The sequence below is a fragment of the Colossoma macropomum genome, unplaced genomic scaffold, assembly GCF_904425465.1.
Source record: "Colossoma macropomum unplaced genomic scaffold, Colossoma_macropomum, whole genome shotgun sequence".
Taxonomy (NCBI): Eukaryota; Metazoa; Chordata; class Actinopteri; order Characiformes; family Serrasalmidae; genus Colossoma; species Colossoma macropomum.
The window spans coordinates 24,872,950-24,897,279 of record NW_023494800.1 but is presented as its reverse complement, the minus strand read 5'-3'; the positions used below and the strand labels follow the sequence as shown (position 1 = coordinate 24,897,279).

The following is a 24,330-nucleotide window of genomic DNA, read 5'->3' as shown; positions in this document are numbered from 1 at the left end:
AATCCAGGAAATCACTTTGTAGGATTTTTAAAGAATTTATTTGTAAATTATGGTGGAAAGCAAGTATTTGGTCAATAACAAAAGTTCAACTCAATACTTTGTAACATAACCTTTGTTGGCAATGACAGAGGTCAAACATTTCCTGTAAGTCTTCACCAGGTTTGCACACACTGTAGCTGGTATTTTGGCCCATTCCTCCATGCAGATCTCCTCTAGAGCAGTGATGTTTTGGGGCTGTCGCTGGGCAACACAGACTTTCAACTCCCTCCACAAATTTTCTATGGGGTTGGTGTCTGGAGACTGGCTAGGCCACTCCAGGACCTTGAAATGCTTTTTATGGAGCCACTCCTTCGTTGCCCGAGCGGTGTGTTTGGGATCATTGTCATGCTGGAAGACCCAGCCACGTTCCATCTTCAATGCTCTCACTGATGGAAAGAGGTTTTGGCTTAAAATCTCACAATACATGGCCCCGTTCATTCTTCCCTTAACACTGATCAGCCGTCCTGTCCGCTTTGCAGAAAAACAGCCCCAAAGCATGATGTTTCCACCCCCATGCTTCACAGTAGGTATGGTGTTCTTGGGATGCAACTCAGCATTCTTCTTCCTCCAAACACGACGAGTTGAGTTTTTACCAAAAAGTTCTATTTTGGTTTCATCTGACCACATGATATTCTCCCAATCCTCTTCTGGATCATCCATATGCGCTCTGGCAAACTTCAGACAGGCCTGGACATGCACTGGCTTAAGCAGGGGGATACGCCTGGCACTGCAGGATTTGAGTCCCTCTCGGTGTAGTGTGTTACTGATGGTAGCCTTTGTTACTTTGGTCCCAGCTCTCTGCAGGTCATTCATCAGGTCCCTCCGTGTAGTTCTGGGATTTTTGCTCACCGTTCTCATGATCATTTTGACCCCACGGGATGAGATCTTGCGTGGGGCCCCAGATCGAGGGACATTATCAATGGTCTTGTATGTCTTCCATTTTCTTACAATTGCTCCCACAGTTGATTTATTCACACCAACCTGCTTGCCTATTGTAGATTCACTCTTCCCAGCCTGGTGCAGGTCTACAATTTTCTTCCTGGTGTCCTTCGACAGCTCTTTGGTCTTGGCCATGGTTGAGTTTGGAGTCTGACTGTTTGAGGTTGTGGACAGGTGTCTTTTATACAGATAACGTGGTCAAACTGGTGCCATTAATACAGGTAACGAGAGGAGGACAGAAGAGCTTCTTAAAGATGAAGTTACAGGTCTGTGAGAGCCAGAAATCTTGCTTGTTTGTGGGTGACCAAATACTTATTTTCCACCATAATTTACAAATAAATTCTTTAAAAATCCTACAAAGTGATTTCCTGGATTTTTTTTCTCATTTTGTCTCTCATAGTTGAAGTGTACCTATGATGAAAATTACAGACCTCTCTCATCTTTCTAAGTAGGAGAACTTGCACAATCAGTGGCTGATTAAATACTTTTTTTGCCCCACTGTACATCACTTGGTGTGTAGAGTATGTACAGTATGCTGTGTACTGGTAAGTATAATAAATGCTAATAATGGCAGGAGGTTACACAGTGTGTGACTGGGGTGGGAGGAGTCCCTGACAAATCTGCGTGCTCTGCGTGGTGGTGAAGGTCTCCGATGGCAGGGAGCTGTGTGCCAATAATGAGCTGAGAGGTCTTCACCACTCTTTGCAGGCCCTTCCTTCCTCCTACCTTGGAGCTGCCGTAGCACACCGTCACACAGTTTGTTAGTACACCCTCAGTGGTGAAGCAAGTTTGTGAGGATCTGAGGAGACAGATGGACCTTCCTCAGATGCCCAAGAACTTGCTGGTGACACATTCTACCTCAGGCCCATTGATGCAGGCGGGAGAGTGTGTGCAGCCTTTGGTTTTCTGATAGTCCAATGAGCTCTTTGGTCTTCTTTGTGTTGACGGAGAGGTTGCTAGAGGAGCACTGAGCTGTCCTCACGGTAGGCTGATTCATCAATGTCACTGATGTGGCCGACCACTGTGGTGTCAAAACTTAATGATGGCTATGGATTTATGCAAAAGCACACAGTTCTTTGTGGCATTCGTGTCCACATCCCAAAGGTGCACTATTTGATTCAGATCTGGTGATTGAAGAAGCCTCTAAAATGCACTCAAACCATTGCCATGTTTGTGAAACTAGTTTTAGATGCCTTGTACTTTGTGATGAGGAATATCATCTTTCTGGTCGTAGGCATTAAAAGATATGATGAATCCTGACTTTTCGTATCACGTAACACTTTTTTTCTTCAACTGTCCAGTTTCACCAAGCCAGATTCCTGTTCTTGGATGATAGGAGTGGAAGCTAATGTGGTCTTCTGCTGTTGTAGCCCATCCTTCTCAAGGTTAGCTGTGTTGAGCATTAAGAGGTGCTTTTCTGATCATCACTGTTGTAAAGAGTGGTCATTCGAGTAACTGTAGCCTTCCTGTCAGGTCAAACAAACCTGGCCATTCTCATCTGACCAAGGTGTTTTCTTGCACCATTCTGTGTGAACTCTAGAGACTGTTGTGCATGAAAATCTAAGATCACACACACATTTTCTAAACCGCTTATCCTACTGGGTCGCGGGGGGGTGCTGGAGCCTATCCCAGCGATCATTTGGCGGAAGGCAGGACACATGCTGGACAGGTCACCAGTCCATCACAGGAAAATCTAAGAACAGCAGTTTGTAAAATGCACAAACCACCAACACCAACAACTATACCATGGTCAAAGTAATCATATTGTTTCTCCCATTCTGGTGTTTGGTGTGAACATTAACTGAAGCTCTTGACCCCTGTCTCCATGACTTTGTAAATTACCATCACATGACTGGCTGACTGGACAATTGCATGACCCAACAGGTGTTTCTAATAAAGTGGACAGTGTGTACATTGTCAAATATGTCAAACTTTTGACTTGCACTGCATCTAAACATCTTCAAACACAACTGTCCCTTTTAGCCAGTTCAGGAAATTGAGACCCATTTATTAAACATTATTTATTAAATACACTTAGAAACTTGCCTTTCGGAGAGCCGGAGTAGTGGTAGTAGTCTGACTCAGAGTGCTGATAGTGGTCTGGGGAGTATGACGAAAAGGGGGAAGAAAGAATATCCTCACTGGTTTTACTCTTCATAGCTTTGTTTTCATAGTCATCTGTGGGGCCAAACAAAACACATTCATTACTTGGAGTGCACTGGCCAGGAAAAAAGGCTGATGGGTAATCGCTTGAGTCACTCCCTGAGGGGTATGGCCTTTGTGAGAAACAGTTGAGTGTGAAAGACAAGAGAAAGGTTGACAAGAATTAAATGAGGATTGACTGATATCGAGATTGAAAAAGTGAAAGCATGCTCTGCAGCAGAACAGCATCTGACACAGCATCACTCAGGCTGAGGTGAACATGGCCTGCTGGAGAAATACAGAGAGAAAGTAAAATAAGAAGTATAGAGAGGCGCACACACACCTGAAAAAATTTCAGAAATCGGTATAATTTCCTCAGCACAGCAATACAATTAAAAAGGCCTAACTTTTACATTATAGAACACAGAACACAAAAAATGCTTTATTATGTTATATTAGAACCACTAAACTCATAACTCAACTCAAAACTCACCAAATTCTGAAAATCAGATGCATTTAACCATTGGAAGTGTAAGTTATTACAGTTATTAGTGTAATTTTGCTTTACTATTTGATTAATTACACATTTATGTAATTCATTAAGTGACATTTACATTCAATTCACATTGTCAATAGGTTCAAGTCTGCACTTTCAACTTTTTTGCTTTGTTTCAATGTCAAAACATGGCAAACATGACAATATAAAATGTTTTTTTTTATTTTTCTGCAAACAAAACTGTACACAACTATAACTTCTCATCTAATTCAATTCATCATACTTATTCAAAGCGTCATAATAAAATAGCTCATCTTCTACTTCCAAACATAACTATAGTATAATCTGCACTTTCAACAGAATGAGATACGAGTAAGAAGTAACGAATATTGAATTACACCATGCTGTAGTTATTGTATACAATAACTGTGACTTCTAAGACTGGATGAAATTCAGTAAATGTAATGGTGGAGAACACTGGTACTTACAGGGTGGATGGTTCACCGAGGAAAAGAACAGCAGGACAGAGAGGGAGGGAAAAGAAGCAGATCAGAGGAAGGAACAAACAAATGAGGGACTGATCATGAACAGAGGAGAACACGCTAAGGAGCTAGTGTGCTACTTACGTATGTGATGGACACATTCTTTCAAGCTCAGCACTAAAGCACACAACATATAGGACATGCAGGCAGACACAAATACAGGTGACCTATTTTGATGGCTAGAGCTTTGAAAATTAACCCTAATGTATCTTCTATGATGACAGTAGACTTTGTAGATTTTATAGACTTCATAGAATTGCACAGAAATTTTGTTGCAGGCAACTCATGACATACATGAAAGTTTCATCTTGTAAGCCAGATCGGGGCTTATTATTAATCTGTTTCATCAGAGTAATAATAAAATGCTTAAGGGTAAAACTGACTGGTTGAGCTATTCTTAGGTTATAGATGTTTGTAACAAAACTTGGGCTCCAGCCATTAAGGGGTTAGGTATATATTCTGTTCTACTTAACAAAAGCACCTCACATCATCAGTGCTTTATTCGCCAATAAATTGGTGGAACCATCATTTAATACGTACCAAACAATACATTTGTCAGGTCCTGCTAAAGACCCCATCAGAAATGTTCCTTGCATGACCTTTCTAATGAAATAAGTTTGAATGTGGTGACTTTTGTTTTTCTTAAATGTTCATTTGTGGTCTTCAATTCCTTTTTTATAATTGGGGAAGAGAAGAGGAGAAGCTATTCGTCAAAATAAGCAACAGTAATGAACATGTGCGCACACACTAATGCAGAAAAAAGCAAAGCCACACAAACACTGGTATGCTTCATGCAGTGTGTACACAGAAACGTGTGAACTGAAACGAGGCACAAATACTTTTAGTTAAATTTAACTTTCATTAACTCAAACTGAAGGAGTTTCCATTTAATTTGGTGTATTATTAATTAGCACGTTCAAACAAAGCATTACTGTCTCCAAAAGCAGTTGACTTCACATATCATAAGCTACATTCCTATAGGAAATGCTATGATCTCTAAATAAGCACAACTGGTGCTGGAGACATAGCACACTGTAAACCACTGGAACTCAGCACTGCTAATTATTTCTGGATTGAGAGAAAGGATGTTTGCCTTTGTCTCATCCAGAGAGAAGCATCCACACAAATACCATGTCTCTTATAGATGGGTGGCTTTCTGTAGATGTTGGATTCCCCGGTGGCTAAAGACAACAGAGAGAAAGGGAATGAAGCAGAAACAGTGAGGAAAACAAGGTAGAACTGGACCCAAAGGCAAAAGGAAGAATGAGTTAGCAATGGTCAGGCCATAGACTATTGTGGCATCTTGAGGAGTAAGGGATCTGAGACTGGTGACAAAGTTCAGGCTGTTTTCCCACAACTTTTAGGCTTTAATAACCACAAAAGGATCAAAATGAAATAACTCAATGAAAAAAGTTAACACTCATCACAAACTTCCTCTTTCCAGCTTACTGTTTATCTAGACCACAGGTTACCAATTTTACCCATAGGGAGCTGGTGGAAACTGAGACCAACTGATTAAACAAGTGAAATCAAGTGTGCAGCTTGATTGGAACGAAAACCTGCAGCCATGCAGGCTCTTTGTGGAAAAGACTGCTCTCTTGCATTGTTGCAGTTGGTCTTTATTGGTTTCTGGGCTGTTGGTCTCTGGCTATAGTTTCCTGAGTTGTTTATCTTAAATTGTAGACTATCTAATTTAAATTGGCCACAGATTTGTCAGTTACACTCTGGCTATCTGCAATAATGCGTGTATGCACTTCTGTTTCTCAATCTGACAGGAAACACATTTTATCAAGCTAAATACTAGCTACTCATCAGTAGCAAGCAGCTGCCAGCTCTTCACAATGTGATGGCAAGCTTTTTGGTGTGTGTGTGTGTGTGTGTGTGTGTGTATGTGTGTATATATGTATATGTATATATAGTATATATATATATATATATATATATATAATCATTAGTTACTGTATTGAAAACATTGACAGCATCCTGAAGTTACTGCATATCATGCAAAAACAATGGTCTACGGTAGTTCATTTTACTGTTAAAGTAGGCTGTTCTTGGCCATGTTGAGGGATGAAACCCACCAGATTCTCTGATATTCAGTCTCACTTGTCTGTTTTGCCCTCTTATGATGCCACAGTCAAATTCTGGCCTAACATTGTGCCAGTGTGGACCACTGTGCAGTTTTGTGAATGGAGTAATGTATTTCTTGCTCTAAATGGGTTCTGTCCAGGCCACAGTACTACGCAGTTTAGCTTTCTACCTTATTAAATACACACGATTCAACTCCTATTCTAATTAGCAAAGACCTCGTGAGTTGAATTCAAAGTGTTAGAAACGGCAGAACGTTAAACTCTGCAGAGCTGTGGCCTGGAAGGAACCTAGTGTGACACCCCAGCTTTGAGGGTTGTCTTCACAGTCTTCAGGGTTGCATGTTGGTTCTACAGAAAATGATGAGCTTTCTGTTTTCGTTGGCGTTCCCCCGTGATTCCCGACTTGACCTCTTCATCAAAAGAAGATTGAGAAAAGCAAGAGACAAGGGATTGAAAACTGGATGAAAGGCTTTGAAAACAGAGGTGTCAGCAGCAAAAGTTCCTCCAACACGTTCTTTGATGTCTGGAGGGATCCCAGTGGGGCAGAAAACACATGCACACACTAAACATGGGAAGTTACTGGCATCAGCTTTTGATGACAAATACTAAATGCAAACACTGACAGCAGCGCATTTAAATTTGAGTAAAGGCTTCTGCGAGTGTTATAAACTTGTGTGCACTCAGGAGCCTTATTATTTTGAAGCCAACCAGTACCAAATGTTGTTTTAAAGTTTAAAGCATTTTCAAAACCTCTATCATCTGTTTCACACCACTAATTACCACAGACAATGTTTTTAACATGTTGCCTTAGCTTAATAGTGCAGGCTTTACAGAAAACCTTAGGGAAAGTGAAATCTTTGGGAAAGTTACATATTTCTAGGGACTGGCCTGAACAGCATTTTATAGGTTTTGAATCCTCCCTGGTATTTCTGAATGAGTACTCAAATATATGTTCTTGAAATCACATTTAAAAACCATATTTACATTTTATAATTAACCATAATTTTATGGATGTTAGTTACTGCACTTCAAAATATGAATATATCGTTGCCACCTACCGGTTATAGACAGGCTGAAGCCCAGTGGCTTGTGTGCAGCAATAAATTAACGTAACAAATTAGAATTATCACATTTTTTACTGAATCATGGTTTTAGTTTGTTGTAGTTAGTTGCTTTTCAATTTATAATATTATTTTATTTGGCTAGTATGTTGTTTTTTGTCATAAGTGGCAGTGGTGGTTATCTGCAGGAAGAGTTGAGCTCTGTCATGGCTCCATCAGAGAGTGGAGCAGAAGATCGAGAAGTTTTTGGAGCTACATACTCCCCTGAATGCAATTTAAGACCTCCCTGGAAGTGACTTTACAAATGTCCTGCTCAGCTGGTGCAAGGCAACGGGACCTAAAGGTTCACTGGCTAGGGTGAACTTCACCCTGGGAATGCCCACGATGGCAGCAGCACAGCACAAAACACACTACAACGAACAGGACTGAGGCTCTGAGCTCCCTGGTTTTAGAGTCACCCTCTGTAGAACCTAGTGGTACTTGGATAAGGAGCATTATACTTACATATTTGAAATAATCAATTAAACTTACCATGTCTCTGTGGTACATAACTGTTTATTTTAAATTTTGCTGTGAACATTTTTTTTTTTATTGATAAACCTTAAATTATCAGGTTATTTATTTTTAACATTTTATATGAAGCTTGAATACTGAATGGTGAATCAAATACCAACATAATGAATGTGAGCAAATACAACATATTCAACATTTATTCACAAATTTCAGCAACTGCCCATCAGCTTCTATAGTAAGTGAGTTTCGAGTCAACCGACCTTTTCTGTGTATAAAAAAAAAAAAAAACCACGTCATAATGATTGTCAGTGGTAATCGAAGCCATGATACAGATATCGTAGACTGCGATTATGTTAAAAAGTGCTGAAGGCTGCGGTTAAACAATCATAGCTCCAAAGAATGGTGTGAAGCAAACTATGGACGGGGCACATAGCTTGTAAACATTACCACTTTTTTGTTGAGTGAAGACCAGACAAAAGCATTTGCAGCACTAATAAATGAAAAAGTTCCTATAGGAGGAAAACTGCTGTTGATGGTGACAGCTTCCTTCATGGCTGAGCGATGGAGAGTGTGGGTGATGGAAAAGAGAAAAGAGTTAGCAGTTCGTGTTGGGAGAGAACAGCTATCAGTTATGATTCGTGGAGCTGTCTAAAGCAGTGGCCTTCGGACTTTGGGTCATTAGCTTGCTGAAGTTGTTAGTGTAATGGAGATGAATGGATGTGTATGGATGAGGAGAAGAGCAGTGGCCTACCTGGCACATGAAAATGCTTGGGTGCTTGGTAGGTGGTGGGCGTGCCGGACCTGGCGTCAAGCTGAGTGTAATAGGGAGAGCTCCTGCCACTCTCAGTGCCTGCGGTCAGCCCAAGAGCAATGACAGTGACAGAAAGCACAGCATGAGCCCTTTGCCATGTTATCAACCCCAGCCCAGCTAGCTAATGGAGGGATAGTATGAGTCTATGAAGTCTAAATTCATACGTCTGTTCATGCAATGACAAAACTCAAAAGCATAAAACCAAAAATGTTTAGTTTATATTATGACAGTTTTCTGGCATTAAACTATCAGGTCTGAACTTCAAAAGAATATCTACTGGACAGTCCAGTGATCTTTCAGTTGAAATATTAACCCCTTAAACTCTAGGCTTATTATTCAGTTATTAATCTTAAAGGCTATTTTATTACTATGAATTAGTTAGTAATTACTTTGAAAGGTATTGTCCTGTGCAAAGGTTTTAGGCACCAGAGAAAATTAGATTAAAAAGCTATTTATTTGGGCCAAAAAAAAAAATTACAATAAATGCAAATAATATTAATAAAATAAGTTATAATTGTACGTATGTCACTATGTTCGTTTAACCCTTTCGAAACTTCTCCTCATGTCAGCCTAGTATTATTGGCTAATCAACACTTTATTAAATTAAAAGTCTGCTGCTGATGGAATTTAACAAATCTATGCAATTGCTGGGGGCGTCCAGGAGTCATCCGGAACCAAACTTTGTTCTTCAAACCAGCGCACAAGATGTTAAAAATAATACATTCTTGTTACTTTTCACTATATTTGTTTATTGGCATATATTCTAATGATAAACTGTTTTTTACAAGCAAAAACAAACTTGGTGCTGAGACAAACAGTTTTAAATAATGTGCTCAGGTGTCAGACTTTTGCACAGTAATATATAGTTATAAGGGGAATGAAGTCTAAGGGGTTAAAGGCAAAAATGTTGATGAATGCATTATCACAAAGAGGAAATGAATGATGTACATGAAGGACATTTTAAATACACTATGTTCAAAAGTTTGCAAACACCTGTTCATCCAATGTTTCTTCTGGAGTCAGTGGTATTAATTAGGGGTGGGAATCTCTAGGCACCTCACGATTCGATTACGATTCAGAGGGCTGCGATGCGATTATAAAACGATTATCGATGCATCTTTTTTCTATATAGCATTTATATTTTCTCACTGTGTGAGCTCAAGTTTCGAGTTCAAGTTTCAAGTTTGTCATTTGCACAACATGTCAGGACATTTATGCATTGAAATGCTTGTGGTGAGGCTCAGCTAATCACTCTACAGAAAGTAAATAAATAAATACAAGAAAAATCATCAGAAATGTATTAAATATACACAAAATATACACAGAATATAGAGACAATATACATTTTAAAGTGACTAAGTGACTCTGTGTTATTTAAAGTGACCTGGTACTTTTAAAGCAAAGTATTTGTAATGATCCATAATGAATTTACTTCCAATATCTTCTATTAATAAATCAAATGGAAGTGATGTGGCAAGTGAACTAGAAGGCTCTCATTCAGTGCTCTTGTTTGGAGCACGAGAAGCTGCTTAAAATGCGATAAAATGCGCAGTTATGGTGAAATTAGATCCAGTGGCAGTGGATGTCCACGCAGCACGTTACAGCTATTCTACCTGTTTTCTTTAGTGATTTTATAACTTTGGTTTTGGTCTCGTTGTAGAGAAAGGGGTGGGGGGGATCGCTGTGTCAGTAAAGTATCTTTGAGACGGGACGTGTGCAGCATAGCGCGAAAGCCCTTTTGTTGCGGCGCGCAGACTGCAGGTCACATAGCAGCGATGTGTTATTCGCATTTATAAGCAGCGCAGTTGGTTTCCTGGTACGTTAAATCTGCAACGAGAGACTGTCAAACACTAAAAAGTGGCGAAGCCAAAGTCGCTTCTCTTTCGAATTCACCCGTTCCACCTTAAATGGTGCCGCATTTTCATTCGGCGCCTCAGTTAGAATTTAAGGTGGAATGGGTAAATTCGAACAAGAAGCTGGAGAATAAGAATGACTTAAGAATGACTTCAGCCTCGTAAAACAGTCGAACGTTGAGAGACATTCAACTGATCTACTTCTCAGGAAAAGTTTTCTGGCTGAGATGGGAGGAAAGCGGCTACAGCTAAAGCTTAAAGCAGAGCGAAGTAAATCTGCGTTTTCGTTTATATTGTTTAGTCTATACTAGGACATTAGAACATACTGAGACATACTGGACATTAAATGTTGCGGCTCCCAAGGTGATTTGATTTTTGTTGAAAGGACAAAATGGCTCTTCTTATCATTTGTGTTGTGACTCCTGACCTTACCTGGCTTTTAATGCAGAGGGAGCCGGTCGGATTTCTCGCTCATCCATGTGTGTTTTTGTTATGTGCCGCCACAGACTGTCCGGGCGCTGCACTTACCCACTTCCAAGTTCCGCCTTTTGCGTTCCGTCAACATTACGTTATAAATTAAATATTTAGAAAATCGATTTTTGACATTGGTGAATCGATTCAGAATCGTTCACGTCCGCATTGCGATGCATCTAGAATCGTTTTTTTTCCCCCATCCCTAGTATTAATAGGAAGTTTGCTGAAGTAACAGCTTCTACTCTTCTGGGAAGACTTTACACTAGAAGTTGGAATATCTGTGAGTATTTGACTGCATTCGGCCACAAGAGTATATGTGAGGTCAAATACAGATGCTGGATGGTTAGTTCAGCATCACAAATGCCACTGCAACCCATCCCAAAAGGTACTGGGTGGAGCTCCATCACTCCAGAGAACACGGTTCTACTGCTCCACATCTCAATGCTGGGGAGTTTTATACCCCTCTAACTGATGCTTGAGCATGGTGACCCTAGGTTGTACAGCTGCTCCAGAGTGTACAAGCTGTGTTTTCACAATTTAATGACTGTCAGCAATGTGTGCACCTTAAAGCAGCTGAATTCGCTAATTAGAAAGAGTGTCTGAAAACCTTTGGACATAAAGTGTATTTGCAGCATTTCTGCATTTTAATTTGATCAGACAGCAGAGTTTAAATGGATTTTCTGGTGAGATTCCATCAGCTGCCGCTATCATGATGTACACGGCATGTTTCTGAATGGCAAGAAAAGCTGGGAAACGCAGACCACACATAGAACCATGAGTGAAATGTGACTTCACCAAGTTGGACTGGTTTGGGAGACTTCAACAATCTCTTCCTTGCTTTAGCACTACACTAAAGCGTTATCATGCTGGCTACAAAGGGCTGAGTCGAGCTCAAACGTATAACATAGAGTAGTATAATGTAGAGTAGCAGAGCTGACTGATCATTTAGACATTAAGTGGCTTTATTTTCATGTAGCATAAGATGTCATGGTAAAATAATATATTTGAGGGATATGTATCAATAATAAGCTAATGAAAGTTCAAATAAAAAATAGGCTGCTTTTGGCACTAATAGAGGTAAACATGAAAGTGCTGACATCCCGTCAAATTCCTGCTTTATCAATAAATCAGGTATAGAACCTTTGTATTATGTAGGGTTTATAAGGTTCCTCACACTCCTACATCTCATTTATAAAAATGGTTCTTTAAAAAAGCTTCCATTGAAAGGCCATTTTAAGAAAAGCAAAAGTTGTTCGTCTATAGCATCACAGCAAAAAAAACACAGGCATCTTTATTTTTAAAACTGTGAAAGGAAACATATATAAAACATTAATGTTACATTCAGCCAACTGGTACCTCTAATGAAAGCCTTGCTTAATAATGTTTAATATTGTTATGTGATAGAATAAGTGCCTCACCTAAAGCTGGTTAAAGCACTTTCTTTATCTCTTTTCCGTTCGTCTCGTCACCTCTGTTGAGGCTGGACGTCCGCAGTATGTGTTTGTGCATGTATAACGGGAGGTAGAAAGGGTTTGGGTTTGCTTAGGGGCTCACCGGAGCGATAGTAGAGCTGAGGTGAGCGAGGCACAGTGGGAGACATGCCCTGACGGCTGTACGTCGGCGAGTCAATGTAGCCTGGGCTGGAGGACCGCCGGTGCCTGAAGTCCCAGCTGTCATAGATATCCTGTCAAACAGAGTGCAAGGGCCTAGTCAAACAAGAGCCATAAATACTGGTTAAATACACATCAAACACTTACTCAGAAGTCTAAGCAGGAGGAAAGGCTTTTATATATAGAGCCCTGAATTTATGCGGCAATGTAAATGTCAGATTTACTGGTTGTAAACCTGGACTACAAACACATTTTAGTCTACCTTTTAATTAGGACACAGATGAAATTGAATATTTTAAATATTTCTTGATTTTGAATTGTGTTTATCTGTTCTATGATATTTTATTCAATTTTAAATTGTATATTTTAGGGATGCATGAACACCTTTTTAGGCTGAGTACAAGCACGTTTTTTTAGTACTTGCTGGTACCGAGTCCAGAACCATACTGAGTAACCTACTTAGAATTAAGTAGTTGTTAGTGTAAATGAGTGCAATGTACACAGATTAACTGTTATAATCCAGCTAATTATAAATGTGTGTGTTAGCTAGCTTGTTACATTTTTATTGTAATGTAAAAGACAGAATAAAAGAGAAAGAAAACAATTTTATAGGACAGCAATAATATATATTTTTATGCTTTATCTACACAATATTTGGTCTATTGATTTTACATTGTTTATTTACTATTTTATATTACCCAAAGCTGCTTTGTACAAAATGAAGAACACAAATGAAGTTTATTTTAGTTGAGGACTCTTCACACAGCACCTATGTAGCCAAGCATCCATCTAAACATCATAAGTACTATAACATTACCTCAGAGGACACTACATAACGAGTTTAAATAAGCCTAAACATGACGACAAAACATCATAACCTGATTCCTAGCCTAAATCCAACCATGAACCAACGAGTTACCAACACAAACAAGACATCAGACGAAGGCCGAAGATGCTATAGAAAAAACACCAAATGCCAAATAAGGTATTTAATAAGGTCACATTAGAGTCCCACCACTGTGACTGCTGCTTGGTTTCAGTAGATGTACATGCAAGTATTCCAAAGACCGTTATTACCTGAGAATACGGAGAGAGCGTTCCCAAAGACTGTGCAGGTAGAAGGAGAGAAAAGAAGAGAGGGAAATTAATAGAAATCAGGCAAGCACAAATTAATTTCACACTCCATTACTCCATCCTTTCCAGGCCCATGCCAGAAGACGGTAGAAGAAAAGAGAGAATGGAAAAAAGTGGCCTATACTAAAGATATACTCATTTTTCACTTACATGAATCATAGTACAGGTGTCTGTACATATATATACGTTAGATGATCTGAATGCATATTAAAAATGTCAGTATTTTCAGCATTTCATCATTTGGAAAGTGTCTAAGCACAACCATGCTCTACACCAGCTGGACTACAACATATGGAGAGTGAGCCCAGAATCCATGCAAGCTATTTCAACTGTTTACTATCATTTTTTATTATTATTATTATTATTATTATTATTATTATTATTATTATTATTCACATATGAATGACTTTTTTTTTGGTAATCAAAAAAAAGTTATGCAGTTAAGACGTTCCATCTCCTTTGTCACTCACATTACCAAAGCAGCAAGCAAACATGGATTCCATTGTACATGAGCCTATGGGTGGGCAATATGACGACATGTTGTTGTTATTATTGTGATAATTTATGTCACCATCTGCTTTTCTGAGTATATCATGGGTCTTGTTAGTACAGCTAGTACTGACCAACTGCATATTTTACAAAGACAGATTCAGACCAATTTTTATCATAAGCATGTATTCAATAACAGTTTTCATATTCTTTAAACATGGTGCATTTTGATCCAGCTTGTTCACAAACCTCAGTAAAACTATCATGATACATTATGAAAATGTTAAGTATTGTGATGTTTTTGCCATATCGTCCACCCTTACATGAGCCATAGTCAGAATTACAACTGTGAGTAGAAGTGGGATGCACTATGGATAGTCACAAATGGAGGCACAGAATGGCAGCATTGAGTGAATGGGGGTAGCAGAGGGAAGCCAGATTCGGTAGCATTAGCACTAAGACTAGCATCTCAGTACCTCCCCATAGCTGTAGCGCTCTAGCCTGTCATCAGAGGAGTATCTGTGATAGGACTCATAAGGAATGAGATCGGGCCGCTGCACGTCATAAATAGCTTTTATCTTAGGCAGCGCAGCCAAATCCTTGTAATTGAGAATCTCATTCTCCACTTTGGCCTGAGGAGCAAAACACAGAACAGGGACAGAACAGGACAAGAGGAAAAAAGCGGTTGTGAAAAACATACTGGAAGAGAGAGACAGAGCCTGCAGGGACAGACTCAGATCCAGATGGAGATTGGATCTAGCCTCACAGCAGCCTTCTGATGCAACATACCACACACATGCCTGGGACACACAATACATTGGCTAACAAAAAAAATATATATACACTTGCTGTCCACTTTATTGGAAGCACCAAAGCGTAGTTGAAGGCTGAAGCCCATCTGTTGCCTAATTTTGATATCTGAGTTCATGAATGGATACTGGGTTAACTGCAGTGAAGGAAACACAACTCAAACAAAAGGAATGTTTCAGCAATGGCTGAAAAAAAAATAGATGGCAGCACTGGTCTTGCGCAAGAGAAATACTCTTAAACAGCTTTGTAATAAAAAAAAATAGTTGTTTCTAAACCTAGCTAACATCACCTTGAGTTGTTAGCGTAGTTAGCAATACAGCCATGCCATCTCTGCCTTCTTAGCTACATCCTTAACACATCCTTGGCAACACACTCACATTCAGGCACTTGTGTTTGGTAATAGCAAAGTATAACATGCTTACTCTCGAACACGAGCAGAATTGTTGTGCTTCAAGGAATCATTGACCTGTATATGTTCTGTGTTCCCTTGATGTAATATAACAAATGCCCAAATACTGAATTCAGCATTCTAACACTGGAACCTCGAACAGTTAATCAAGTATTCGAGTAAGTGTTCACATCCCTAGTTGCCACGTACAATTTGTTAGCCATCCTCTAGTCCTTCATCAGTGGTAATTTTCTAACCACAGAGACACTCTTTGCTGGGTATGTTTGGGTGGTGGACCACTCTTGACCTAGAAATGACGTTGGTTTAGGTAACTCTCCAACAACACCGCTGTGCCTGATACACTTGGACCAGAACCACAAAGACTATCACATCACTACCATGTCAGTAACTGCTGTGGTCAGAATGATCCACCACTCAAATAGTATCTGGTCAAACAAGGTCCTGTCGTCAGGAATTGACCAGTGATAAAAGGAGTAGAAGGATGCTGAAGAATTGTGCCTGACAACAGATGGGCTACGGTCTCTAACTGTACACCAGCAAGATTGACCTGTAAGTTACTGCTATGGCATTTTTCCACTGGGCAGTGCAGCTCCTCCTGTTGCTACTGTTATTTGTGTTTACTGATAATGCTATAAGCTAAATATACAATAAGCTAAAGAGAACTGCACCTACTCTCATGGTTCTGTTATGCAGTGGGAAACGAACACAGCTATTTAACCATGGTATGGATATTTCTGGAATCGGATTTGAAACCGTACCATGCTGTACTGTAATGCCCAATAGAAAAATGCCACAATATAGTGACCTATAAGGTAGCTGTGGCCAGTGAGTTTAAATACAGACAAGTGTTTCTAACAAAGTGAACAGTGAGTGCTATTGTGTGAATGCGTTTAGGAAATAAATTCACTCATGAACATGGCATTTGAGACACTAACAAAACAAGAGATGAAAAATGAAGAAGGAGGTCAGACTATTTTTATAGCGCAGCGTGAGCTAGCCTGAAAGAACAGTCAGCGTTGCAACTGAATGTTTAATAATTTTAAACTTTGACATTTTGATTACTTAAACTGAAGGCCTGTATGTAGAAACTAGGGCTGCACGATATGGACAAAATATGAACACTAATTATATACTATTATAATATTTTAAATATTGTGATTGCAAAATCCTTTGCAATATCTTAAAATTAACAATGACGTTAATGCTTTTATTCACAAAACACAAACATACATCTGGAGCTGTGACAGGTCAAAACACTTACAGCACACAATGAAAAACACCGTTGCTATAGGGCTCATTTTCATTTTGCAGCCTTTGTGATTTAAGTATTGCAAAGGCCAATATCACAATAATGACCATCAACAATATATTGCACAGCCCTAGCAGTTACTGAATAATATACTTTCAGATTAACAACTGAATAAAAAGTCTGCAGTTTAAGAGATTAAACGAACCCGTCCACATATGAGGTTATTTTGACACTGGTGCAAGAAAAAACGTATAACACTGAACCTCCCCAAGCCCTTCCAGCCCCCCACCCTCCCAAGAAATAACACATAAACCACTCTGTCCTCCATTTTCCCACTGATAATGAATCCTTAATGGTCCTCTCTCTCTGCTAAAGAGGACTGAGGGGGAACAAAAGTGATCAAAGCATGCCATGTGCTGACACCACCTGCTGATATTGCAACATCGCATAGGAAAAAAAAAACATGAAGTCAATAAATACACAATGGTACAATAAACACAACCGCTGCTGAGAACATGTGTTAGTCATTCTTGGCCTAGTTTCTGACAGGGGAAGCCTAAGCTTCATATGGCCCCCTTTAGACAGCTAGGCATAATCGGAGTTTGTGGTGCTGGCCCTCTGTGTAGAGTGAATGTGAAAAATAAGCTTGTAATTAAGAAATGCTGAGCATGCATCTCACTGAGTTTGTGAAGTGAGGAGTAATACTTACACAAATCACCCGGCTGGGAGAGCCTATACTGGAGCCAGGAGGGGAGATGGAGGCCTCTGAGGTGCGTCTAAGCTGTACAAGTACACACACACACACACACACACACACACACACAAACATGCTTAGAAGGGTATCCCAGAGATCAAACATCGCTTCATGAGTCCAAGTGAAGTTAAAGGTCTCCAGCGCGAATCTGAATCAAGTCTCGAGTCTCTAGGGTGCAAGTCTGAGTGAAGTCTCAAATCTTTACAGTGCGAGTATGGCTCAAGTCGAGAATGTCTAGGGTTGTGAGTCTTAGTCAGGTCTCAAATGAATAGGGTGAGAATCAAGTCAAGGCTCAAGTGTTTGCATCAAGCTCTGAGTCTCTGAGGTGCAAGTCTTAGTTGCCCAAACTTTGGGGATGTCCAAACTATTTGACTTGTGGCACCAAACTGCAATGTTTTATGGTGGGCTGAGACCAAAAAGACAGAAACTGACCCTAGAAAGCTTTGTGTATTGAAGCCGAAATCATAGGAATGCCGTACATCCAACATGTAGCCATATGTACTAAACATTTGTGGTGGTGCTAATACATTATGCATCTGACTTTATTAATATGGTTTTTATGAAATGGTGCTGTTAAGGAGCAAAAATAGGGGGGAAGACTATGCAAACTGACAATCTGGTGCCAAGAAGAAGGAGATGCAATTGCTTTGACAATGGCTGCAGGGCATTTGTAAAACAAGTGAGAAGATGAAGGATGAATATTTCCAGTTGCATTTGTTTCCTTCATGGTCATTTCCCAAACTGCTCATCTTTTAGCAGTTGGAAATATTCTGCATCTGAACTTCCAGTTCATCTGTATGTGCATCAGTTCATCTGCGTGCATTTGTATGTTAGTGCCTTTACAATTTTAATTAGCCTGTTTGTAGTTGACACTATTTAAAAGGCAGGTCAGTGCATCAAATGCATAACTGGGGCCAGCTGGGCTAATTAAATTTCAGGGCACACCAAAGTTTTTGCGTGCTTCTTAGTAAACATGGCCCTTAGTTTAGAACTGAACATTAGAGACAGAGGCACTAAATGATCTAGCACCTATAGCAAACCGCTGAGTGAACACTGATGCTTTGATGGAAGGTCTAGTGCCTCACCCTGAGCTTCCTCTCCATCTTCGCAGCCTGCTTGCACATTGGATGCCACACTTCTGAACCTGCAACACAAAAAAGCACACAGGAAGCATTTCAAGCTGAGTGTTCAAACAGTGCATACTGCTCTACAGAGACTTGAACTCTCCAACCTGTTTCTCCACCAGGAAGAACCCCTCTCTCGTCATTATTCACACACTGTATCTCACTCTCTGATCAAAGACATGAGCTGGAGCATCAGCACTTCCGAACAACTCCCACTTATCAAACACCAACCATGGTGGGCCATATTTTAGAAGAGACACAGCAAAGCTCTGAGGCTATAATTCTTGCCATGTCTTGCTGGCTTACACACACACCCCATAACACCACCCTGTATAGCACACACATAAAGCAATACATGCAAAGGCTCTCCTGCAACCACAACAAGCTGTTAAACAGGAATAAGGGCAGGTTATGATCATTTAGATATTGTAGGATATATAGGAAATCACATAAAATAATAGGTTATTACTGCTGTTTTGCTATACTGTTAAGTACTGCAGTTCTATTTGCTATACTCTTTAGAGGGGAATTCCACTGATTTTTTGATCTTGTTATACAATCCAGTGGTTGAGATGTTAAAGTCAGATTGTTTTAATGTGAAATGGTTTATTAGCCAGAAACCTATTGACTCAGATTTCTTTACAGTGGTGGTGAAAGGAACCAGTGGTCACAAAGTCCACATAGTAAATAAAACAGATTTATTTATCTAAAACAACCAGTGATCCTATATGTGTCTTCTGAGGTTTTATATGTATGCTAAGGGTAAATAGTGGCAAATCTGAAAAAAATAAGGTTCCCTTGGGGACTATTTTGCTTAATTACACATTTTGTTACTAAATTTCTTTATATTTGACTTCTGTTCCATTTATATAGTGTAACGACAGCTCAAAGTCTACATTTCTGACTTTTTCCATTTGTTTCAATGTCAAAAATGGCCTGGTTCTACAACAAAATCATGGAAGGTACATCAGAACTGGGGGTACACACTAGGAAAATGAGTGGATATCAAAAATATAATTAAACGCACAGCTGGTGTTTGACCAAAAATTAGAACATTTATTTATTTACTGGAATCTCCCATGCTGTGAAGGCCTCATATCATGGAAAATCAAATTTTTAATGAGTTTCAAGTAGTATGTAAACATTGTTAATCTCAAAGTGTACCATTCACTCCCCAGCCCATACAGTCCATGTAACTTAGCCACAAAAACAGCCCATTTTGAATTCACTGTTTCTGTGATGTCTCAAAAGCCAGCACATTTACATATATGCAGTTTAGCCCTGCCCACTCACACAGAAGTTATAAGGAGCATTTCAGCCTGGACTGCTTTTCAAGGTACAATACAGGGCAGCCAATCAGAACAGAGGTCATTTACATATCAGTCTGGAAGGCACAATAACAATTTTAAGTTTAATTCTAAGGGGAAAAGGGAGGCTAAAAATGGTGATGTAAAAATAAATACATATACAACTATTTTTGAAACAACATAAGATATGCAAAAACTAAAATACAAGAAAAGTGTAGGATTTATGGCCTTAAACTGTTAATTTGTGGAGGTTAAAAAGCACCAGGGGTGTTGTGGAAGAGAGGTAATCACATGAGTAAAAGAATATATCAGCATGGTTTCTGTTTGGGATATTTGAAAACTATCTATTAAAGAAAAAAGATGCACCTGCTTACTACCAGACGTATAAGCACTATGTAGATTGCTTAATCTTCATGCTATTACCAGAGCTGCTCTACATACACTGGTACTCTACAGCTCTGGTCTTAGCTAGGAGTTACTCAGGCTGTCTAAGTGCATTTTCCTTAAAGCTCAACTGAGGGTGTAAACACTCACACTGAGGGTACAATGCTCATACACTGAAAGTTCAGAATCCACACTGTTGACAGAATTTCTGTTTGTTTCAATGACTTATAAATGAGAAATAATTCGATGTAAGAAGACGCACTTTAAGACATATCAGCCTAGAGGGTTAACACACTTCTTGCTCCATCTTTCCTCTTCTCTTTGTAAGCCAGTACTCTACAAGGGCTTGTTACCTGATATCAAATTGCACTGGCACAGGGGACGAAGCCTGCAATATATGGCTCTTGGCCTTCATTCAAACCCATCTGGGCTCCACTACCATAATCTATGGTTAACATCACACCTGTCCATCCTGTCATCATCAATAAAAAGTTCCCTCTCAGCAAATTTTGGAAATCAATATTCCCCTGAGGCATTAATATTGGGCTCTGCGCCACAGGACCCATAATCAATCAACTCCCAACTTTCATTAGGAGACGATTAATCAGCTAGGTCTGCCCAAAAATGGAAGTACAAAAAATGTTTTATGCAATGTTTAATACTCTGAGGCTCTTGGCTCCTGGCTGCAAAAGATGCTGGATTTGCACCAACTAAACTTTTACAGGAACTTGAGAGATTCATGAATATTCTAGTCATAAAATGTTTTTCACAGTGCTATAAAATGTAAGGTCTGGCATGTCTTCAATCACATCAAAGAAGGGAAGCAATTGATCTGAAGTGTTTTAAAGATTTGAATATTGCTCGTTTTATTCTTTTTATACAACAGCAAAAATATAATTTTTCAAAAAATGAAATACAATCCATAAACTGTAACACATTAAGTTCTCTTAAAAAAGGTTGGTACACCAGTTGCCTTACTTTTAATTAACAAATAAATAAAAAAAGGGTTAATTTGTAAAGACATATGGTCATGCAAAATCTGACCCAACAATTTAGACTTCTATTGACTACTTTCAGGCTTTACAGGGTGACTCACAACAGTGCACTCACGCCGTATAACCTGTTTTTCTCTTCAGTAGTCAGTAACGCTGCTACTTTCAGTTCTTACAAAACATCTATTGTACTGAGCTACAAATTTCTCTTCTTTGATTAAAATATTTTTTTTTCTAAAGCAAGTAAATTTGGTTACAATTTTGGTAATATACTATTACCAACTACAGAAGAGTTTTCAAATCTAATAAAGTATTTAATTCAGAGACGTTCACTGGCGTTGGCCCGTTTAACTCATTCAAATCTGTCCCGAGTAGTTTTGCATGTGCAAGGCATAGTAAAATGTATCTGCATCTGGAATTGGAGCTTTTTAGAAACCACTGTGTTTTCATCACTGTTTAAAAGAATCACAATGCTGCCTTTGTTGTTGGATGCACTGTGACAGTTTCTGTGACAGTGTGCACACATTCAAAACTGAATTTGGATCATTAAGAGCTTTTTATTAATTTAAACAACTGATGTGTGACATTCATGTATTTTCTTATTTATGTTTTCCTGTTCAAAGTGTACATCTTTTGCACTGTCATTGTCCAAAAAACCCATGTATCTCCAAAATAGTAAATAGCAAAAATGTCTTTATTATATTATACATTTGGAAGATTTTATTTTTTAGTCCATTCATCATGAAATCATACAATGTAAAGGACAGCTACTGTGATCGAATGACAGGAAAAATAAATATCAAAAATGATATTAAAATAATATAAAAATGATGAGATACATGTACTTTTGGGACAGTGACAATATCAAAATAAATGCAACAATATTACATTATTAAAACAGTGTCTTGAAATGCAACACTTAATTATTTCTCACTCACAAGTCACTAAAACAAGCAGGGAAGTTCTGTCAAACATGCAGATTCTAAATTTTAATCAATAACACATTTGTGTTTGTAGAAGAGGAGAGTTTATTATGATTTGAATTTGAAATTAAAATGAAATTGATATAAAAGCTATTTAATATTCTATTATTTAATTTTTTTGTTTGTCATTTTTTGACATTGAAACAAATGAAAAAAATGCAGACACAGCTTTTAATACACTATGTAAATTAATAAAATATATTACTTCTGTGATTTAAATATTAGTAGTATAGCATAGTACAGTTTTTCTTTGTTTTTTGGGGGTTTATTTGGGTTGGACTTATCACATGAGGCACAGTTTTTAGGTTGAATAACAAAATATTTTACACAGTGCAGGTGTGAATGGGGACTGACCAGCAGAACATTCAAATTCTCCGTTTGGCTGCTTTAAGGAAAAGGACAAGATTTTGTTTTTATCCATATCTATATAAATAAAAGTTTTTGTTCTTATAGTTCATACATGCTAACACTATGCTCATAATAGACTAGTTTTATATCCTCACTATTGGAACAAAATCTTGTTTCTCCATGTTTGTCAGTTTACTTCCATTTGCTTCCATTTAAAGTTAAGAACGTTTTTCCTTTCTCCTGTATTGTTAGCATTTTGGAGATATGAGGTTTTGTCATGACAACAACAACATACTAGACAGGATTACTCAAGCACCTGTATTGAATTCTGTTGACAGACTAAGTTGATTGTTTGTGTGGTGGTGATTAATCCATCATCTGTAGTTTCATTTGAAGGATGACCACTGAAAATTTCTCAATGGCTCTTTGAGGCCAGTGTGAGCTTTTCAGCTCGAAGTGGCATTCACTGTAAATCAGCTCCTGACTCCCGACATGGACAGTAACAATTTACCTTTACTTACAATCCTCAGTTCCATTTTAGTCTTCCACATTCAGTAATTTGCGTTTAATGCGTTTTGTTTAATGTCATTGAGAGAGCTTCTTCTCAGTTCCTGTGCTAATTGACGTTTCCAAGAAGTTTCACTGCAGTTCTATAAGTTACTCACTACTTGGTAGATTTTGGACCTGATACTTTTTTACTCCTACTCCTTTTACTTTTTACCAGGGTGTTTATGAAAATAGTTGAGGGTTTTCGGTTCCTCTACTCACTTTGGGTTAACTTTGAAGGGCACATGTCATGAATCACCAAATTTCCCTCACTGTTTTAAATAAAGGAGTTGAAAGCAGTATGTAAACACTGTTAATGTTTCTAAACATACTGTTCATTCCCCAGGCCATATTGAGATCAAATTGAAAAACAGTCGGTTTTGAACTCCGTTTCTGTGATGTCATGACAACCAAACGATTTACATACAGGGTGATTTAAAAAGATTCATCCGATTTCAAAGTGGCATATTTTTACAACCCTAAGTCGCCATATGAACCAATCACATACCAACTGAAAGAGGGGGTCATAGAGTTTCTGACTGTCAATGGAAGATGGCTCCCCTCAGTCTGTGAGGAAATGGCGACCCCGGAGCAGAAAGCGTTTCGCATTCTCCACTTCAATAAGAGTGAATCCGCCATAACTGTGCGACATGATTTTTGTCGGCAGTGAACCTCCAACAGTTCAGAGCGTTCATCGCTGGTCCAACAACACTGGATGATCTCCGAAATCGCACTGAAAGAGCCGTGAGTACAGTGACACATGACATGCTTAATCGAGTATGGGATGAATTTAACACGTTGATGTTGTCTGTACAGCTGGAGACCATATTGAACACTTGTAAAATTATATAATAAACTTTATGCTCACTTGTACCATTTACAATTTACTGCATTGTTCTGTAATGATTTAAAAGTGAAATAAATCATTTTGAAATCGGATTAATCTTTCTGAATCACCCTGTATATCTACCTATTCAGCCTACAGCAGTTAGCTCACTCCATTGAGTTTCTAAGGCGTGTTTTAGATCTGAGTGCTTTTCGAATGAGGCACAGTACAGGGCAGCCAATCGGAACATTTTATAATAGTCTTAAAGGCACAGTAACAAAAGCAGCCTGTTTTAATTGTAAGGGATAAAGAGAGGCTGGAAAATGATCATGTAAAAAATGAAGTATGACTGCATTTTTGGTACATAAAACCACATGACTTAAGTAGAACTTAAGGGGGAAAAAA

General features: G+C 38.8%; 1 protein-coding gene across 1 annotated transcript in view; it reads right to left on the bottom strand.

The window, feature by feature from the left end:
* The window catches only part of LOC118819725 (actin-binding LIM protein 3-like), a 115,346-nt gene that overhangs the window by 11,892 nt on the left and 79,124 nt on the right, over positions 1-24,330 (bottom strand). Inside the window, exons 8-15 of the mRNA XM_036587628.1 lie at positions 18,501-18,559; positions 17,371-17,442; positions 14,670-14,825; positions 13,648-13,677; positions 12,515-12,644; positions 8,574-8,672; positions 5,289-5,339; positions 3,025-3,156 (exon numbers count right to left, since the gene is read on the bottom strand). Of these exons, the coding sequence (XP_036443521.1) occupies positions 3,025-3,156; positions 5,289-5,339; positions 8,574-8,672; positions 12,515-12,644; positions 13,648-13,677; positions 14,670-14,825; positions 17,371-17,442; positions 18,501-18,559 (729 nt within the window). The remainder of the gene's footprint in view (positions 1-3,024; positions 3,157-5,288; positions 5,340-8,573; positions 8,673-12,514; positions 12,645-13,647; positions 13,678-14,669; positions 14,826-17,370; positions 17,443-18,500; positions 18,560-24,330) is intronic.